Genomic DNA, 22,195 nt, shown 5'->3' on the forward strand with positions numbered 1-22,195 from the left:
CTCATGAGGCTGCTCCAGGAGATCCTGGTTTTGCACGTGACAGTCACACTAGGATATCAACACAGAGCAGGACACGAACTTCCTTATTGCTCCAATAGATAAATAAACGTAGCTGGAGTTGACCTTTTGCCCTGAGAGACACCATTCCAAGGAAGGCCATCATCTGGGTATCAATGCAGCTGAAAAAGTCCCCATATATTAGGGAAATGAAAAATGAGATTGAGCAACTGGATCTGGGCCTGAGCCACAGCTGTGAGCTGCTGTGTTTCATCACATCTGTCCTGATGTCATCAGGTCCACATTTCCTTCTTATGCTGTTTCTAATTTCATTGTAATTTCATTTTTGATTATACGTACAAGGATTTTCAATTTCTATTGAATTGGTTTCTGTCCATGTGTGAGATAAAAGTTCCTCATAAACTCTTTTTAAAATTATTTCTCCAAAATGTTGCCACATTACTGTGCAATCAATAGACTGTTCATCTTCCAGTGGATTCTGATCTACTTGTCATTTAAACCGACCTTCTTTCAGTTTCTGTCCTGCAGACCTGTACTGTATAGCAGCTGTTCACAGACAGTTTGTTTTCTATGAACAATTAACCTTGCAGTGATCTAATAGGGTGGTCTACAGTACACATACTCTGCTTACATTGTTTTGGTTATTTTAAAGTTATTTTGCTGGTCATTTTATGCCTTTATTCAACAGAATAAAGGCATAAAAAGGGAGAGAGACTAGGGAAAGATACATGGTAGAGACTGTCTCAGTTGGGAGTTGAACCGGCGTTCACTGCTTCAGGCCATGCCAACATGTGGTTAGTGGTGGAATGGGGTGTAGGGAGAACTGAGGATCCACTGTTCACATCCTGTTTCAGTCTCCTACCAACAGGACATCACCCTGGATTTTTTAAAAATTATTTCATTATAATTCTCACTCAAGCTTTTTACCACACATGTAGAGTATGGCTCTGTCTCTCTCTATCACTCTTCTCTCAAAGCAGTAAGTGGAGACAGACAGCTGTCCACACAGAGCCGCAGGTTTCTACCTGTTAAAAGAGAGGGTTTGCTCATGGGGGAATGTCCATTCTCTGTAAATAATATTATAGAGAGTTAGAGTAAACAGTCTGGACCTGCTTGAAAAGTGCCCTAAGATAACTTCTGCTATGATTTTGTTCCATATAAAAAAAAACACTGATTTGACTTGACTCAGCTGACACCATAGAATATTATGGCATAATGGTTGAGCTACCGCAGGAACAGACATGGAAGGAAGGAACGACCTTCTTCATTGTATTTTATTTTACACTCTCTCTCCCTGACACCCGTTTTCCACAGAGTTGTGTAATTAGAGCTAACTTGTGCATTTGAAGATAAATTGCTCTCTCACTTATATCATTATCATGCTGTCAGACAAGCTGCAGATTCAGCCCTTCTTAGAACTGTGTTCTCACAATCGAGATTCAGTTGAGTGTAAACGTCATCTCCACAGGCCTCGGGCAAATTGCTAATCAAAGCAAAACAGAGTAAGACCACCATTAAGCACTGTTCTCTCTCCATCTCTCCTCCTCTCTCCCTCTCTCCCCCCGACAGGCAGTGAGATCGTTCCTCCCGACTGCCTGCGCCCACGCTCCTTCACCACGGTGCGCTCCTCCTCCCTGCGCCACGAGGTGGACGACTCGCGCCTGTCCGTCAGCCTGTGTGACCTCAACCTGCAGCAGGAGGACGGAGGCAACGCTCACAACCACTCCCACCACCGCCACACCCTCCACCTGGCCTCGGCCTCCTCCTCCTCCGCCTGCCCCATCCCCCAGAACTCCCTCAACTCCCAGCAGTCCTCTCTCCTGCCGTCCGCCCTGGAGAGCGACCTCCACTTCCACCAGCTGCGAGGCGCCCACATCAAGACGCTGGACGAGCAGACGGTGGCGCGGTCCGAGCACGCGCGCGAGGAGCGCACGCTGGTCTTCACCGACCGGCCCCTGCGCACCGGAGAGACCGTCTTCATCAAAGTCACCAAGTCCAGCCCGGCGCGCTCCGGCTCCCTGTCCTACGGCGTGACGTCCTGCGACCCGGCGGTGCTCCGCCCCAGCGACCTGCCCTACAACCCAGAGGCTCTGGTGGACCGGAAGGAGTTCTGGGCGGTGTGTCGGGTGCCCACCCCTCTCCAGAGCAGCGACATCCTGGGCTTCTTGGTCAACCAGGAAGGGGAGGTCATCCTCAGCCACAACGGCACCAATGTGGGCATGCAGGTGTGTGTGGACAACTCCCGCCCACTCTGGATGTTCTTCGGTCTTCATGGGGCTGTGACTCAGCTGAGGATCCTGGGTAAGGAAGCACCACTTGACAGCATATTGAATGAAAGGGGGTCGACAAACTATGTGAAAACAGGAGATCAACAGCTACGTTTGGTCTGAATGCAGAGTTAATAGAATCACAGGAACAGCGCTAGATGTAACCTTACCTGTAGCATTTTATTTTAAAGGGATATTTCAACAATTTGCCCATTGTCATAATCCCTATAGGCATAGGGGTAGGTTTGTTGCCTTTAATTGTCGGTGCAAGCTGTTTTTAGATCGGCCTGGTTGACATACAAACTGCTCAGCTAACACTATGGCTCATGGTATTTTTGGGTTTCCCCCATCAAACTCATCAAATACACAATCCAACAACTCCAAAACTCTCTGGTGGACAAGTTGTGACGTGCACATTCACCATGCTATAAGATAATAACGGAACATTACCAGATGGAGTTGTTTTTGACAAAAAACAACGTAAAATCATGCAAAACCACTGATGCACATTCCAGTCAGGGGCAGTTTTTTGGCGGGCAGTCTCTGCATTTGTCTCTAAAACAACTCTGTCTCATAACGTTCTGTTATTATCTCATAGCGTGGTGAATGTGCAGGTCACAACTTGTCCACGAGAGTGTTTTGGAGTTGTTGGATTATGTATTTGATGAGTTTAATGAGGGAAACCAAGAAATCCAATTAGCCTCCGTAGCGTAGCTCTGAGCAGCTCGCGGCTCTGCTCTGTCGTTCTAAAAATAGCTTGCACCGACAATTAAAGGTAACAAACCTACTCCTAAAACTATAGGGATTATGGCAATGGGCGAATTTGCCAAAATGTTGAAATATTCCTTTAATATTTCTTATGAAAGGTGGAGTAGGAGATCATGGAAAAACGGTTCAAGCAGGCTGCATTTTGAAAATACACAATTCAAAAGTCCGAGCCCCTTTCTTCAGACTTCTCTCTTCCTCCAGATCATCATCCAGATCGCTGCAACTGTTTCGTTGAATTTAGCAAGCTGGCACTAGCTCTGGCTCTGGCGTTGTATATCTTTTAAGACTCTGAGCATTCGCATGATTAATAAAGGGGTACATGCAGAGGGGGACGGGAGGGGCAGGTGGCAGTTTGATAGACGCATTGTGGTCTAATGAATTCGTTTGTGGCGTTCAAAATGATTGGATGGCGTTTTTACAGGATTGTCCGTTCCACGGGTGACTGACATTTTTCATTTTTGTAAAAAAAAAACTTGGTTGCAATCGGGATGTGAAGAGGATTTCAATCAATACAGTAAAAAATGCTCCAGAAAAAGATCTCCTCCTCCCCTACCTTTAAACATGTATAAGCAGTATATACACAACACAGTGTTAGTCTGTGTTGAAGTGTTGACAGTGTAAAACTCATCCATAGGATGTTATGGGTACATTTATTTTGCAGTTCTATCGTGCATTACACCTTGACCTCGTAATTCATGATAATGACTGTCACTTTCTCTGTGACCACATGTTTTCCCACTTGACTGAGTAATTAATTAGTGGAAATAAGCATTCTTCCAGCGCTGTGTTGAGTCCAGGGTCAGGAACCTACACATCAGGGTAATGATCTTCATCTGGCAGGGTGCAGCGCTGGTCAGAGCTCTGACCCCCGTGCTTAATTCACCTACTCCCTGGGGTTGAAATGTATTTGTGCTAATGCTTGAGCAGTTTAGACAAACCATGGGGTGAGGGATCCCTCCTCTGTTGCTCACCCTGAGGTTTCTCCAATTTTCCCCTGTTAAAAGAGTTTCCTGGAGTTTTTCCTCAGTGGATGTGAGGGTCTAAGGGCAGAGGATGTTGTTATGATGCTGTGTAAAGACCTTTGAGACAAACTGTTTGTAAAAATGGGCTATACTGATAAAACTGCCTTGCCTTGCCCCGTATGGAAATTAGAGGCACAGTTGTGACCAAATTCAAAGGGTCAAGGGAGAGTGTCAGGGACCAAGCAGTAGGGAGCAGAACACAGTCAATTTCAAAGAAAAGTGGGTTTTTATTTTACCCAAAGAAACTGCAAAATCAAACTTACAACTCAAGACAAGGGCTCCTAAAAGAGATCAACTTAATATAACTACAAATAAACTGGCAATACGGTGCAACTGAAACAACAGACCTCCTAAATGAGAGACAAAGGGACCTTAAATAATGGCTTGGGCAAACTAAAGTAAAACACAAGGGATGAACAAAATAGGCAACGCATTAAACTAATACAAAACACAAATAACTCAACCCCAAACCCTCCCCATGACATTAGAGCAGGTGGTTTGGCCCAGTTCAGCTCTTGGCCGTGCCTTTGTCCTCCCGGAGTCACCACCCCACCAGCCAGGTAACATGTGTGGCTGCGGCCGGCCATCACAGAGAGAAAGCAAAAGAGCTCTGTACTTACTGTCTGTATGTTAGACCAGGTGCTGTGGCGCAGGAGGTTGTGTGTTAGCAAGAAAATGTAGATGCTCTGTCCCGACCCCGCTTACTGTGGATGAAAAACAGGAAGTGAGAAAGCAGAGGCGGAGGGGAGGCTGAGAGGCCGTGACCTGCACACAGCAGGGACGACATGATGTCTCTGTGGGGTGGACACTTTGCCTACCAGCGGTGTGCTGGGACACCTGAGGTTTGTTTACCCTTTCCTAAATAGTGATAATGATAGGGGAGCGGAGAAGATGGTGTGGCACTTCTGGCGTTGCACTTCATTTTGCCCTGCCAAATGTATTGCCTTGCTACAAAGTGCAGGCAGCTGTAGAGGAGGGGCGGGGGTGAGAGGGGGGGGCTGCACTTAAGAGCATGAATAGTGGAAGACAGCTCGGCAAGTGGCTGTCTTCATGAATGCCACTCTGACTGGCACTTGCTCCCACATGTGTCAATGAAAATTGGCAAAAGATTTTTAAAACACAAGGCCACACGAATGCACCAGAGCAGACAAGATGTTATTAAAACTGTCATTTTTGAAAAACAAGTTATTATTCTACATTCGCTCAGGTACAGCGGAGGCCTGACAGCAAAAAGACACCATCTCTGTCAGCCCGTATAATGCAGCAGTAAAGGTTTTCTTATGTTAACACAGCACTTAACAGGCAAAACAGCAGCAGCCTTTCAAAGGTGTCACAAGTGTTTGTCCATGGAGGAAGGAGCATCTATAAATACATCCTGCTTTTCTTCAGAGACAGCAGCGGAAAAGGGAAGTGCAGGTTAAAAGAGGTTAAAGGGGAAACAACATCAGCTGTGACTAGACACGCAAGAAAGAGAGAGAGAGAGGGACAGATTTAAAGGTACAATCCTGGGCAGCTGGATTTACTGGACTAATGATTTTTTTTTTTTTTTTCGAATTGCACACCCGCCCCTCTATCCAATCAGGAATCACCAGAAGTAAAAAGCTAACGTTAGGCTAACGTTACTGCTACACGGTCGGAAAATACGTTACGTTAACAGTTACTGCCATGGACTAACGTTACTTTCTGTCAATAAGGTTACAGCATTCACACAAAAAGAAAGACAAGAAAGAAAACTTACCAGTCTAACAGAAACTCCGCTACTTGTGCGTCGGTTTTAAAACCTTTAAGCTTCTTTAGTTCTCTCCAGCTGTCAAATTCTACTCTGCCCAGGGAAACTCGTGTAGCATTTGCAATTTTTACATAGTTCTGACAGTCTTTCACACTTTCAATAAAAGTTTTAGGTTTTTTGAGTGGTGGTTGACTAGGAGGTGCAGTTGGAGGTCGGGAAACCGGCTGGTCCTTCGGCTGTGCCATGATGACGAATGCCTAGCTTGCTAGCTGCGAGCTGGCTGGCTGGCTGTGATGTGCTGTCAAAAAGTGTAGCTACAATCAAAGTGCTTGCATACGAGTGCATGCGCAGAACAGCGTGCATGTTGACTGACAGACGAGCCATCCAACCAAAGTTGTCTGAGACTAATTTGATTGGTCGGCCAAATTTAAGCCGCTACTCCTTACACAGATGACCAAATTTCGTCATTGATATGTCAAATCACTTATGTCATCAATTACTGTCTAATACTTAACCGATATACTCCGATTTTTATATTTTTGCCACAAAATGAGCCGCCCGGGATGGTACCTTTAATACAAGGCTCTCTACCTGTCTCTTATCACATACATAGATACATAAAGTTACACTATACTCATTTTAAATTCATATATCCCTCAAGTGACCTCTCTGCCTGTCAGACCAGGGCTCATCATGTGTGCTCTCACAGCATGACCTACTTAACATCAACCAACAAGCAAACCATGACAGCCATGTCAATACAAATCACACTGAGCCTCAATAAAGTGCTGACATGTTTATAGAAGTTGTCAGTGATCAGTTCATGAAAATGCCAAAATGACAGAGCTTGGGTTTACTGTACCTCCTTACCTTCAGATTGGCAAGCCCTGAAGTCTTGATGGTGCAGTGAGCAGATCCTGTGTTATCACTTAATTTACCATTAAATTACCTTTAGTGCTCCACAGCTGTGCAGAACAGACCGCCCAGGGACAGTGTGTATGTTTCTAACAATTATTTACTGAAACCAGAGAGCCTTGACCGCACAACAAAACAGGAATAGCAGAACAATGAAGCAGGTCCGAGGGCCCGTCTTCCTTATCGGAGCACATCTTGGAATTCCAACTGAGGTGTGAATCATCTTTACATTCCAGCTGCTTCGAATTAGGAAGCGGCCTCTTATCTCGCCGTAGCAACTCGTAATCTATTGCTTTGTGTTGACTGGAGACCAATTTAGCTTTCAATTAAAGCGAACATGAGCCGTGCCTTCCACTTGGAGTGAGGGATGTTAAACTTGAAAGCCTGCATGGCTCTCCCACTGGGCTCCTGCTCGAAAGGATGGTGAGATAAAGCAGTCATCACAGAGGCCTCTCACTACAAACAAAGAAGGAAGTAATGGGGCTTTCTAATGGGAACAAGCATGCTTAAACATATACAGCAGGGTAGCTCAGGTCAGCTAACAGAGTCAGGGCATGGGATGGAATTGATACTGCATCAGCTCTATTAGTGGCAGTGACAGGGGAAATAATTCTTATAGTATGTTAAATCTATTTCAAAAGATGTCTTCTATACCAGGGGTTCTCAACTAGTCTCACTCTGGGACCCACATTTTCCCATGGTCATTAAGTCGCGGCCCACTTTTATAGAATTCAAACCAAGAATTTTTTTTTAAAGCCTTTAAAAACTCATTTTGCTCTTTATTGAGCAAAGTGCATTTCAGAGCACATGAATGAAACTGAGGAGGACCATGACAACTGCATGTACGGAAGTGAATAAAAAAATATCAAACTGCACAAAATGGAGACCAACAAAACGATATATTTGATTTCTAATGCATCTCTGCATTCAGAGCATATTCACAAAAGTGAATAAATATCAAATTGCACAAAATAAAGACCCACAAAACAAAACAAGATTCACTGCATTCAGGCATTAATAAGAAACTGATATCTTTGCATTCAGAGCAAATAATAAGAAACTGAGGAGGACCATTACAACTGCATGTGTTCATGTGTCTCGTGTGCCTTTCAAAATAAGTTATTTTTCTAAATAAAAGACATGTCCAACATTAGATGTGCATTAAATATTATTTACTTTTTTGACCAGCTGTCCGCGACCCATCCAGAACGGGTCCGCGACCCACTTTTGGGTCCCGACCCACCAGTTGAGAACCACTGTTCTATACGATACAAAGACTTCATTGTCTCAGGATCAGTATTGTATGTCTATATGCAAGGTGAACAGTTACTGTATGTTCTGTAGGTTCATAGGACCGCCTCACTGACCTGTTGTTCTTCAAGCTCCAGAGAGAAGCCCGAGAGAGATGTAAAACTACACTGAGGTGGTTTTTGGTTCTTAAAATCCCAAATACATTTTTTATGAAAGAATAAGAAAAACAACAGTAGGTCAGCAGCGTTCACCAGTTAATGAAAAAAATGAGAAGATGCTCTTCAGATAAAAAGAATCACAAGAATAGGAAAAAGGGTGAACCCAAGGTTAAAAAAGCTTTAATCAAAATGCTAGTTCATAATGGAACAGATCAAATCAGCCAACCTCATCAGGGCTTAACACTGACAGAACATCACAACACAAATAATACAGATTGACAATTATTCAGATGACAAACAGCTGGTGAGGGAAGCAGCTTCAGGCCATTAGACCGCCAGGTGAGGACTTCCAAATCAACCAGTCTCCGAAAAAACACACATATCCTGCCAATCATATGCTGAAACATAGGAAACATTTACAGCCAATAGTGTCACTCGGATTCGGAAACACCAAAGCCTGGATCTTATGGATCCAGCAGCTCTCTTTTTGGTTGAGTGTTCTCTGTCTGTCTCCTCTCCCAGAGGTTAAAGGATATTATCTATACCAATATCTGTAAAAGAGACAGAGTCATCATTATGAGTATCCCTAAAATCTTTCACCATAGCATACTCACGTCTATGGGCCCTTTAATGTAAAGTATATCTCTTGGATTAATCTCAATGTGCAGGTGAAGCAGGTAGAAAAGTGATGATAAGGTCGTTACCTTCATCTAAAGGAGAAGTGGGTGATTATAAGAGATCAATTAGATCATTAGTCTGCAGTTATGACCTAAAGTAAAAGTGGTCAATTATAATTTTGACATTTCAGTGACACGAAGTCACAGGATTTGATTTTTTCTGTGGAGGACCAATGACTTTTAGAGCAATCTATCCTGTTAATAAATGAAGATTAATGAAAAAAAAAGAAAAAGAATTTTAAAAAAAACTGAAAACAGTATAGCTGACACTTGAACTTTGAAAGTGAGATATTGAGAGGACCTTGTGCCTCGTGGTACGGAAGTAGGACACCCATCCACTGACCCACTTTGCATGTATTCCATTAAAATGTCAGCGCACTCATGCTCAAGTGAAGCATCTCACCACCCACATCCTCAGACAATGCAGCTGCCACACTCCTCTCCTCTCCTCGTCCTCTCTCATCTCAGCTCCTCTCTTTGTTTCTATCCCCCCAATTATCACATATGTATTCCTGCTGCAGCGTCTGACACACAAGCATACACACTGACATCCATACAAGCCCACACACACACAGATACGCTAGTCATCTGCAATAAGTATAAAAGGTAGCGTGCGATGACACGATCATATCTCTGCGCTATATAGTAATAATTGCCTATTCTCTCTCATGTGTATGCTCCACTTAACTTTCTCTGAGTCTTTGTGTTCAGAACTGTGTGTGTGTTTGTTTGTGTGTGTGTGCAAGAGAGAGAGAGAGAGAGAGAGAGACATGAACTCAGAGGTTCAAAGAAAAAAGAAAACAAAAAAATATATACATGGAGTGCTCTACCCTGCGTTAATATATGTAGAAAACAACACATCAGGGGATTTGTTATGGCACATCTAAGGTGTAAGGTAGAAGGCACTGCTGCTGTCATGTAGCCAAAGAGCTTCTAGTGTCACAATAAAGCCAAAACAAGTAAGAGAGAGATTTTAAAAAAAAGATTTTAAATACGATTGTCAAGGAGAAAATGATGCCATTGGTTAAAAAACAAAAAAAGAAAAAAGAAAAAGAACTTTCAGATATGGCTGTTTATCCCTGTGAGCTGTGTGAACTGAATGATGAACTCAGCATATTGGCTGTGAGTCTGTTCTAAGGTTTAAATAATTTCACAGTCACGGGAAACCTTACAGAAGAGACAGACCATAATATTTCACACTCTGGTTGTTGATTTGTGCTCATCATATTTCGGTTTTTATTATTTCTTTACTGCATTGATTTGTAAGGGGGTTGACATTTTCTGCTGCTGCTGCACAGGTAAATAATGAAAATCGAGTTTCTCCTAATCATTGCCTCTATTTTCAGAGCTATTTTCTAAATATTCAAGCTATTTATCTTTTCCCCCTCCTACCTTTCTGTGCCGCCCGTACGTGGAAGCATACATACACTGGTGAAAAGATAACCAGCTCATGTCCTCTCTCCAAACAAGCTCTTTAGTCTCTTATGATAATATCTCCACCACAGGCAAAAAAGAGACAATTAGCTTTTAATGCAGCACAGCGGCTCTGATCTTAAACTACAACCTGTCTGGGCTGCTTCTCCTCTCATCCCATCTAAACACACAACAACACAGCCCAAGTGCGCTTTTGTTGTGATAGCCCCCAGCAAAAGAGATTGTAATCTAATTAACAGCCACCCATTTTGAAATGGTTTGTGTTGGAGGATGGCGTTTAACCAAGGACATGTAGATGTAAACCATTTGTAAAGGCCCGTTCCCTCCTCTCCATTCTTTCTTTCAATTGCTTCTTTAAAGGACAATTCCAGGCAAATTCAACTCGGGCTATATTTTCCTAAAATTTTAGGTCTAAAAGAAGGAATCTGCTCCTGTTTTGCGGTAGTTGTGTCTGTCCCCGCATTGGTACGGCAGAAATGAATGGGAGTGGATGCAAGTTCCGCTGCTTAGGCTGTTTCCAGCCCTCAAAGCCGCATTTTTTTTCCCACAGACAGCGTCAGATGGCGACTCAAACATGCACCGAGAAGTTTGTTTACTTCAAGCAAGCCGACATGTTTGTAAAACTATAATTCAAAGTCTCGCGCGAGACCCAAGTTAACGCACTCTATGTGTTCACGTGCAGTCGGAAGCTCCCGTTTGTGTCACAAACAGGAATATCAACTCTTGACTTGCTTGAAGTAAATAAACTTTTGGGTGCATGTTTGAGTAGCCATCTGACGCAGTATGTAAACAGCCTAAGCAGCGGAACTTCCATCAGCTCCCATTCATCGCTGCCGTGGCGATGCGGGGACAGACACAACTACCGCAAAACAGGAGCAATTAAACTGAAAATCTTCAGATTCCTTCTTTTAGACCTAAAATGTTAGGAAAATACAGCCCCGAGTTGAATTTGCCCGGAATTGTCCTTTAAGTTGTACTGTGACCAACGACCAAAACCTATGACTCACACAAGCCTGCGGGGGCTGTAAAAAAAAAAAAGGGGATCCTCACACACTCAAACACACTCCCCAGCCCCGGCCCCACCCATCTGGCCTTGTCACATATTCCACATAGCTCCCATGCTTTAAAAGGAAGAGGCTCCCTCCATAGATGTGCAGAGTAGATGGGCGGATGATTAGACAAATGGATAGAAGTGGATAGCAGGGCATCAGAGCTGCGAGCCACGGCTCTCACAGCTGTTCACACAGGTCGATTTAATCTAGTGGGGAACAGGCGGGATCAGGGCTGGGCACCACAGATCCTGCCTCAGCTGCCCTGGGTGGGAGCTGCCCCGCCTGCCAGGGGGATTAGCAGGGAGAGATGGTTTCAGCTCTACAGTGGAACCACTCAGGCTACAACAGGGCCCATGATTATCATGGAATGATGTGTAGTCCATACAGGGTTATATCTCTTGGCTGCTAGGATATCTTATTACAGTATTGTGTGTTTGTGCAGCATTAGAACCCCCATAAGTGGTCACAGCTTAAATCCTAAAAGCAGGAAAAACAAACGAGTTGACATCTAGTTGTAACCATCCCGGTTTATTCCTTAAAATCTTTACAATAAAACAAGGTACAGAGCAAATAAGTCAGTCTATGTTGAAGTGGACAAGACTAGAAGATGAAAACAAAAAGATATTGTTCCATTTTAATGGGTTCCCAGTAGGTCAGTGCACTAGACTGAACTGATGTAGACACACACACACACACAGAAAATAATACACAGGAAAGAAAACTGATAGAACACGATGGAAACAGTGCAATAGCTGGAAAGAATTTGTTATACTATAATTTTTCCCCTCTTAGGTCTTTCCTTTAGGAGTTTTTCCTCAGTGGATGTGAGGGTCTAAGAGCAGAGGATGTTGTTGTGATGCTGTGTAAAGCCCTTTGAGACAAACTGTGGGCTATACAAATAAAATTGCCTTGCCTTGCGTATATGGTTTCATAGCAGGTGAGCTGTATGTACATAACAAATATGCAATGTTTAGACCTGGAGGAGAGAATGAAGTCAAATGAAGAAACTGTTAGTTGTAAACATCCCCTCACAGTTTCAGCTTTTGTCTATTGTGTGTGTTGTTGGTTTCCCTGTGCTCTGAGATGACTGGCATCACCGTGTGTGTGTTTACTGTGGGCTTCTCCTCTAAACAGAGTGGTTAGATGATCAGCCAAACCATAGAAAATATATTTTCTCATAAACACAAAGTCATTCTTTGGCGTTGGTAGTCAGGGTATTCTGTGATTTCTCTAAAGGGATATAGTTCATTTTGTGACCTGCACATTCACCACGCTATGAGATAATAACGGAATGTTACGAGACAGAGTTGTTTTAGAGGCAAATTCAGAGACTGCTTGCATCAGCGGTTTTGCATGAATTTACCTTGAAAACAACTCTGTCTCATAATGTTCAGTTATTATCTCATAGCGTGGTGAATGTGCAGGTCACAACTTGTCCACCAGAGCGTATTGGAGTTGTTGGATTGTGTATTTGATGAGCTTGATGAGGGAAACCAAGAAATCCCATGAGCCTCCGTAGCGTAGCTCTGAGCAGCTCACGGCTCTGCTCCGCCGTTCTAAAAACAGCTTGCACCAACAATTAAAGGTAACAAACCTACTGCTATGACTATAGGGATTATGACAATAGGCTAATTTACCAAAATGTTGAACTATCCCTTTAAGTCTGTTTATTCTGTTTACTTACATGTACACTTGTTGCTGGTGTTGTAGCTACAGTATACATAAAGACTGAGTTGCCTATTTCATGCTTAGACATACTATGTGCATAAGTATACTGTAATGGGGCCTCCTCTGCTAAAAATGTCTCCACTCACGGTGACCTGTTACATCATGTTACACCCTGTATATTAATTATAGATCATGCACAACACACGCATACACTTCAAGGCACCAAGGGGCTTGGGAGCACCGGGGCAACCCCTGCTCTGCAAACAAAAGCAGTTCTTGATATAGAGCGGTGGTGAGTAGCAGTGACATGACGGCACATCAACACCGACAAAAACACTGGTGCGGTGCACGACCCGGAATTTGTGGGGCAGTTTCCAATAACACATTTACGGGCTGGGCCCTATACGGTGACACGGGGGCTCTGGTTGTCGGCCCAGGGCATCAGATGGATTGATCAGACTGCTGGTGCAGATGGCAATAGAGAGCTGCAGCCTGGCAGACTGCTGGGACATCATTAGTGCAGGGGGCTGTCATCATGATGTTGCTGGTCAGTGTTGACGCTGGCTCCGCCACACCAGATGACCCCGGTTTATACATCAGATGCACCATGAAATGTGAGATTCTCAGTAAGATTCACCACAGTGGAACCATGCAGCTCCCAAAATAGGACCGTTTAATATCTAATGCGCACGCAGCAGCTATTTCTGTTGCAGTTGTTAGTGTGCTACTTTTTGAGAGCAGGCTTCAGGGAAGGTAATTAAAGTAATCTGCATTTACATTGAGAAGCAGCAAAACATTTGATGGGTGGATGGTTATATGCTTGCACTGCAAGACAGCTAATTTGCATCTTAATTTGTTGGATATTTTGGTGTCTGTGCTGAACTGGTGATAGTAAACTATTAAAGCTATTTCAAATGGCCGAGCATTCAATAAGCATTAGTGTGACTTGGCTTCAGGAAACAACTTATAAAGCTTTAGTCTTTTATTTAATAAACACAAAATATTGCATAGCTTTGCTGCTACTGCATTTTCTAATAATATGGAGGTTTTGAAGCTGCACTAATTAGTTTTGCTCCGTCTTTGTGTTATTAGTTGTAGTAGTTTTATTTGAGTTAAAATAGGAATATAAAGAAAATGACAAGGACGGGGAGGCAGAAAACCCAATGGCATGGTAATGTAAAAAATTTCACAGTGTTCGAGAATTCAAATGAATGGACAAAATGACTTCATTTGAAATATAACTTAATATAATATAACTAATTTTCTCATCCTTTACTTCAATTGAAAATATATTGACATTGATTGATGATTAAAAAAAATCAGAGTTTAAAAAGCAAAAAAAAGTTCATTTTATTTTATGCATTTTTAATATTAAAAACTATACTGATTAACAGTCACACCTTCAACTGAAGTGACATGAATGACTCAAAGTCTAGTTAGTCATAGCAGCCTCTAAGTGTCTAACCCACGTTTCCTGAACGTGTCCTTGGAATTCCTGTTTCCATTTCCGTGAACACTGTGTAAAGATAGGCTGTGGAGAGAATGGAGGAGCTACGTTCTTTTGAAATACTCTTTCCTTAAAAAAAAAAGGAGAGGGAAGAGCTCGTCTGGTAGTGATGAATATGTACGCATGGGATAAAATGACTGTGCTCTCCCAAATTGGAGTGCTCACTCTGCTCGTTTGGCTATAAATGTAATGCCTGGAAAGCGAAAGAAAAAAAAATACAAATCATGTTCTAGTTCATCGTCTGTCCCACTGTTAACTGAGATAGTATCATGATACAAAATGGAAAAAAGACACCTCTATGAGAAAAGCCTGTAAAAACTTGTGCGGTTTTATCTCTTGTATACTGTATGCTCATGGTGGGAATGTTGCACCTTTATGTGGTATCACCGTAGAAACGGGGGACCCATGGTGCTTCAATTCTGATAGTATGCTATCTGAAAGTCATTCACAGGGGGAACGTTATGCTGGCTTTGTTGGGCGCAGTTTAAAGCTGGCGTAATGAAGGATCCTCTTAATGGTCCTGTAGCAGGAGGCAGCTGATGCTGTGCCACGGCCATTAAAGGCCACTTCCTGCATTTTTAATACCCTCTCCCTCATTTGCTACTCTCCTCTTATCTGTATAGAGTTGGACCATGTTATACTGGCACCATGTAAGTCTGTCTGTATTTTGATGATCATTGAAGTCGACCAGTAATGGCTAATTCTGCTGTAATTCCAGTACTATCTTAACTTTTTTTTACAAATTTGCTTTTATCTGCTCTGACTAGGTTCCACTCATGCTGGGGACCCGCGGGCCGCATCCAACCCCAGCTCCCCCTCCTCCTCCCCACACAACCCCAGTGTCCTGGGCAGTGGGAGTTCCGACCCGGTCCTGAACGGAGGTCTGTGCTCTGCCGCTTACTGCAGCTCAGCAGGGGGTAGGTACACACCGATAAGGAGCTGCTGCTACAGAGGCAGAGAATCAATCACCCCACAGGGGACTGAATGGGAGTCATTATGGGACAGTGAGCAGATGTCATCCTGCAGTAGTGAGGAACAATGGCCAACACTTTGCGGTGCCACCGCTGCTGCAGCTGCAGCATGGAAAGTGTTTAGCACGTGCTATTATGTCACATACAGTGGCAATGGGCCTGATGCACCGTGGCTCTGCTTTTGGAGGTTGTTTTCCTAATAGTCGGACTGAATTGCAATTTAGATTCACTTTATTTATTAAGCTGGATGTTGTTTCCATGTTTAGCCAATTTTCTCAGTGGGTGGAGGGAGGTATCGATAGTGTTTCCATCAGGACGCTCCGAGTCTGGCAGCCGACTGGGCATTAGCTGAGCCACGTCTGGGCCAAAGCATTGGTTAAAACACTCCGAGTACCCCCCAGCCTCAGGTCGATGAGGCGCAGCCAGCGTGCACCTCATCTTCTGTAATACCATTAGAGCAGCAGCCACAGCCATTGGGGCCGCTGCCAGTGGGACAAATCCTGATGGGCCTCCCCAGTGGTCAAAAAATCCATAAAGGTTCCACTGGCCTTGTCAGGCAGACTACCTGCCCTCTCACTGCGCCTCTTTCTGAGTGTACTGGCCTGATCTAGGGCAGAGCTGAGTAGCCCCCCCCCGCCCCCGCCCCCTATAGATAAGTCCAGCTGCAGAGCCTCATAACTTTTCTGGCATAAACCCTAAATGTTCTATAACAAAGTAGTGAAATGTAGTAATAAAGATAGTAGAGGAGTGGTTAAAGGAGAATCCCAGCCATTTTTGACCCCTAAATCGTTGTCCTGATGGTCACCCAGTGTTGGGGGGGAGCAAAAAACGTGATGCAGGAAAACCGGAGTTACACCATGGCTAGACGGCATTAGGGATAGCAACAACGCTAACCCATCGTTCTTTCAACCACAACAAACACTCAAAAAACAATAAAATATCTATGGTACATGATTCAAATCCTTACGAGACACCACTGAACTCATATAGTGTACAGACAGTGTATAAACAGTATAAACTTTGTGTTTTTGCTGTTTCAGAGTTGGTGAGTGATTACATGCAAAAACACAAAGTTTATACTGTTTATACTGTACACTATATGAGTTCAGTGGTGTCTCGTAAGGATTCAAGTCATGTACCATAGATATTTTTTGAGTGTTTGTTGTGGTTGAAAGAATTGCCCCCATGGGTTAGCGTTGTCGCTATCCCGAGCGCCGGGTAGCCATGGTTTGGTTTTGCCTGTATCAATTTTAGTTGCGTTTTTTGCTCCCCCCCAACACTGGATGACCATCAGGACAACGATTTAGGGGTCAAAAATGGCCGCAATTCTCCTTTGAGGGCAGTACAAACACAATGTAACAATTGAAAAATATATATAAACTGTCACAACAATTTAATTCCAACTGCATGTAGTTGTGTAGAATTCTATGTGCTATCAAGAGTTATTTGTCTCCTTTTCTTCCTCTGTCTTTTCTAATTGAATATTTCATGTCTGTTTTGCCACAGGTACGACCCCAAGCTCACCTGTCAGCCTCCCTAAGTCTCCTACGTTCCCCGCAGGCCGCGGGCCTTGGTCCGATGAGTGCTCCATCTGTTACGAGAACACGGTGGACACGGTCATCTACGCCTGTGGGCACATGTGTCTGTGCTACACCTGCGGTGTCAAACTCAAGAAGATGTCCAACGCCTGCTGTCCCATCTGTAGGAGACAGATCAAAGACATCATCAAGACCTATCGTAGCACGTAAGGTGAAGCCGGCAAACAGACCGACGGGAGTCAGGGGAAAGATACATGGTCAGTGAATCTGAACTCTAGTACCTTGATTTGGTATTTTCATACAGTTAATGTCGCTTGGTTTGCGCTCATGACCTTTTCCAAAGCCGGTACCGCTTTGTTGGGAGGGGCTTTTTTCACTTTAGGGTCGTTGTCACAGCCTGCTCGCGGAGGCAGCACTTGAGGTGGCAGGGGTTCCACTGAAAACTTTATTCTTGCCAGAAGTGTTTGCTCATCTCCTGGGAACTTGGAACACTTTGAAAGAGAAAGGAAGAAAACTGAACTGATTCCAAACTTCTCTCATATGTTGAGCCATGTCGCAAGAATTAGGGAAGAACGCCCATTTGCACCGAAGCAAATGAGCCTTTTTTGGGGCTGAAGGATGACTGACGCTCTGGAACATGCTGTCAACCTGACGGATATTGCTGATTTAACCAGTCAATATAAAAGCACAGCAGGTAGTCAGCTCAGTATGTCACAACTTGTGTCTGTGTGTTACTGAGCAGCCGGAAATGAGAAGTCAGCTTGGCGACGCTAACCATGAAGTGATGGATTTCTGTAATCGTCGTGGTGATTATCAGTGAGTGATGTGTTTAGAGATGCAAAACGGTGCTGAGTATATTAAGTAGGATTGTAACACCTCTTGTAATCGTATAATCTAATGTACCTTTATGGTAGTTATATTGCAAACGTCAGTGGTTGCTATATTGTTGTGCTAGCTAGCTGCTTGCTCTGCAATGTGGTTATGTTGCACTGAAATCAGAATCGTCCTCTCTGAAATGCCCCGAAACTGACAGAAAGGACAAAGACAAAGACATCCATCTGTTCATACAATCTACAGACCTGTGTCCAGCAGACCAAGCAGCTCAGAATTCTTGAAAGAAAACAGGAAGTGGAACAAAACAGTAATTTGGATTCTCCTCAGGGCCAATGATTTTTCGTTTTTATTTTTTTTATTTTATTTTATTTTTTAAGATGATGTGAATATTTTCCCAGCTCTACCTAAAACCATGCCTAATACACTGTGAGCACTCGTCTTGAAACGACAGATCTTCAAAAATAGCTCCAATAACAACACGTTAAGTCAAATGGATTGTTGGCATGGTATCTGAAAACCAATACACACAACACAGCCTCCTGCCTTAATACACAGAAGTTGAATTTGCTTCATGCAAATGTACCACGCTTTGTGTTTTCTGACGTTTTCCCAAACCCCTGACAAATTACCAAATAATAAGTTGTGTGGCACAAACTGCCTCAGAACAGCATTCACTCAGAGGAGAAAAAGCACACACATTTAAAGCTATTTTTGTAATATAAAACCATGACATTTCCACTATTTAACTATTAAAATCTATATTTAAAAAATAAAGAAATCTTTCACCAGCAGCGGAGATCCTTTACAGAAATCAGGTCTGGAGGAAGAGTTATAAAAAGCTCGTATTTTAAAACATTTGTATGATTCCTATCCTCTGAATTTTCAGAATAAAACGTCCTGATAACATCCCTCTCAAATTTCACCTGTAAATACTCCAGATCAGCATTAAGCCATAGCTTATTACAAGATACCACTCGAAGCTGAGAGGCTTTCTTTTTTGTTGTTGCTGGGTTTTTTTTGTTGTTGTTGTTGTTTTTTTGGAATGACGTTGTGCTTCATTTTGTCGATAATCAACCAACGGGGCTCACACCGATGCTGCTACGGTTTTTGCCAGCTGTCCTTTACTGGGTCAACGCTGGAACTAATGTTTCACACCTCCCTCCTCCCAGATTACACTTTGATGACGCTACTGCTTTAAGTGTTAATTCACATTATGAATGTTAACTTATGCATTTTAGAGAAAGAAATGAGTTTGGTCAGTGCTTGAGTTGAAACAAAAAAGAAAAAAAATATATTTTTGTCTTTTTTTGGGGGTTTATAGTTTTTTTCTTGTGTGTTTTGTTTTGTTTGAATTGATAATCATCCTTCTAAGATTTTTTTTTTTCTTGTTTATCCAAAACCATGAGAATCAAATGTATTCTTCTTTTCTAATAGTGACAACATCGAGGGTTTCTTGTACCTTTCAGCAATAAATCTTTTTATTGCAGTGCACAATCAAAACCTCATTGCTTTGGGGTGCAAGGTATAAACCCTTGGTTATATTAAGAATTTCAGGTGTTTTTTCTTTTAATTTATCTTCTTGTATGTAAGCCCAGGTCAGGAAGCCCTCCACCCACTTGTATTTATAGCTCCTGTGGTTATTATAGTCTGGAAGCCATCGCTGTATGGTTACGATAAATGTCACTTTATAAAGCTACTGATTGTAACCTTGTAAATGTTTTGGCCGGCGTTGCTCTCTGAGATTCAACGTGGAATGTTTTTTATTGTGTGCAGACATTCCGACCAAATGAGAAAAGGATTGATTCATTTTTCTAAAATTCATTGTATAAATGTAATTCCCTTGTGCAAAGCTCTGTGTTTATTTGGGTTTTTCTTTTTACACTGACATCAATCAAGTTTCAGTTCATACCACGTCAAGTAAGCATTTGGCATTGGATGAAGGTTTTCATCCGTAAATTATGTTATGCACACCTTTTAATCAAGGCTGCTCTGCCATTTTGTTTATTTTTGTTATCTTGTGTTTGTCTCCACAGGCTCCTTGAATGTTGCTGATCCTGTAATGTATTATTTATTTGTCCATCACTGATGTGTGGACCGATTCCTTTCCAACCTGCTTTTCTTGTGTGTTAGTGTGTTTGCTTTATTCTTCAATGCCACTAAACTGTTGCGACTCTTCTGTGTCTGGCCAATCGCACACAGCAGCAGCACATTTAGAGATTCTTTCTGCAGATCTTAGTGCTTTTTTGTCATGCATGAGTTGTCTGTTCACCCAGCGTGAACACTGGGACCAACAGTAGACGAGCATCCGAGTGGAACGCTGTTATAGTGTTCACGTAGACGAGAACCAGTGGTCAGATATGTGATATCTTAGAGCTCAGTTTGGCTGTTGTTATGACACCGAAGCTGAACTACTTTGTAATTCTGTATTTTTCTGTCTTTTTCATTTGAGACAACAAGTGATTGTTTGTGAGCTCTGTTCAGTGCGAGTTGGATGATTGTGGTTAATAAACTTTCCAGATGTGTTTGAGCCAAAGCTGTTTACCTCATAATAGAAATAACATTTGCACATTACACATGGCTGAACAAAATTCTCTTTCACAGAGAGAAAATAAAATACACATTTTCTGGACTATGAGACAGAACGCGTTGGTCGGCTGGGTATCGTGAAGCTGCATTAAATTATCCTCTCTGCCAACAATTTGTAAGACTGTCACCCAATAAAGTTGTTTTGGCACGTTAGCGAGGAACTGATTTGACTAGATCACATCATAACAAGGTGAGATATTTGATGAGTTCATCGGATAGAGGTTGGAAAATATAGCCCACCCACGGGCCAGTGGATGTTAAAGAGTTAACAAAGTATAGCGCTCTATAGGTGCATGTTGTGGGAAGCCAATGACATACTGTATAGGTTGGTCCATGTGACACCAGGACATTTTTCACACTTATACTGCAATAAGAAAACATGGGTGCAGCTTTTACTGAAGGTTTTCTTTTTAAATCCTAACATCACCAACACAGCCTCTGCAGGGGCTCATTTCAAATTGCCAGTCACACAAGTGGTCATTAGCTGCTGTTGTATTAAACAAGGCTCGAAGGGGAACAAAAGCTAATCATTGCATCCTTGAACGGCCATCAATAAAGCTCCAGTCACTGCGACAGGAGCGGGAAAACAAACAGGTATGTGCAGCTCATTTTCCATCCTACCTCAAATGTGGTGAAACCCTGGCTGGCAGCATCTCTGTCTAACTCTTTTGCATGATAACGAGATCTCAGTTTTAGCATCGTCTTCTTCAGCTGGTGAAGTGTTGTTAGACACTTCTTGCACGTTTTCACCTGTGAACTGTTAAGATCGACTAAAAAAAGCATTTGGTTTACAAATGTAGTATTTTATTGGAACTCTTGGGATGCAACATAGCACTCTGTAACACTTTGTAGGCCAATATGCATGTTTTACAATAGTACACTGCAAAAACTCAAAATCTTACCAATAATATTTGTCTTATTTCTAGTCAAAAACAAATCTCATTATACTTAAAAGACTCATCATTAAAAATTAAGACACTTTTTACGTCTTTCAAGCATATTTTCACTCAAAATAATCTGATAGTGGGGCAAGTTTTTCTTCCTTATTACAAGCACAAAAAAACTGGCTTTCTCTGGTAGATTTTTCTACTTATTTCAAGTGAAATTTTGTTTGAAACAAGTGAAAATTATCTAGAGTCTTGTGTAAGTGGAAAGAGATTAGTTTTGACTGGAAATGAGACATTTTGACAAGAAATAAGACAAATATTCTTGGAAAGAGTTTTTGCAGTGTATTGTACAGTATATTTCTAACTATAGCACATTTACTTCAAATTTCTGCAGCAATGCTTCCACATCTAATTAGGTTCTATCACGAAATTCAGTTTTGGTGTTATTTGTGTACCGTACACTTGATCTTTGAGGCTGAGACCTATAGAGACTGACATGCACAATGAGCTGTGCACTCTAAAGGTGGGGATGAAACACAATGCTAAGTCATCTGGGGGCCCTGGTCCCTTGTTACATCATGTGCCACGGCCTCTGCCTCTCAGCCACAGCTGCCGGGGGGTTTCACAGTGACAGGTAGGAGATCAGTGGAAATACTTGCACCCGACATAAAAAGCAAAGTTGTAAATGTGCTCGTACTAAAAGGACAGCACTATATATTCATGAGGCACCTCGCCCGTATGTCTCTTCAATAGCAGATGGTAGCCATCTGCCTATCTGTGTCTGCAATAGACTGATTTACAGCATCTGCAGATAAAAGAACAGAATGAGGGATATGAATAAGAATAAGATGAGTAATAATGTCATGAAAAGAATAATCCAGACGAGTGTATCAAATACTTATCACTGTTCAAC

General features: G+C 42.6%; 1 protein-coding gene across 2 annotated transcripts in view; it reads left to right on the plus strand.

Moving 5' to 3' along the window:
* The window catches only part of neurl1aa (neuralized E3 ubiquitin protein ligase 1Aa), an 82,929-nt gene extending 62,593 nt beyond the window's left edge, over positions 1-20,336 (plus strand). For both annotated transcript variants that reach the window (XM_085793667.1, XM_085794415.1), the window contains exons 4-6: positions 1,588-2,319; positions 15,234-15,383; positions 16,944-20,336. In XM_085793667.1, the coding sequence (XP_085649793.1) occupies positions 1,588-2,319; positions 15,234-15,383; positions 16,944-17,185 (1,124 nt within the window). In that variant the 3' untranslated portion in view covers positions 17,186-20,336. The remainder of the gene's footprint in view (positions 1-1,587; positions 2,320-15,233; positions 15,384-16,943) is intronic.
* The last annotated feature ends 1,859 nt before the right edge of the window (positions 20,337-22,195 follow it).

The sequence above is a fragment of the Trachurus japonicus genome, chromosome 1 (genome assembly GCF_045865225.1).
Source record: "Trachurus japonicus isolate A0001 chromosome 1, Traja_1.0".
In the NCBI taxonomy this organism is placed as follows: domain Eukaryota; kingdom Metazoa; phylum Chordata; class Actinopteri; order Carangiformes; family Carangidae; genus Trachurus; species Trachurus japonicus.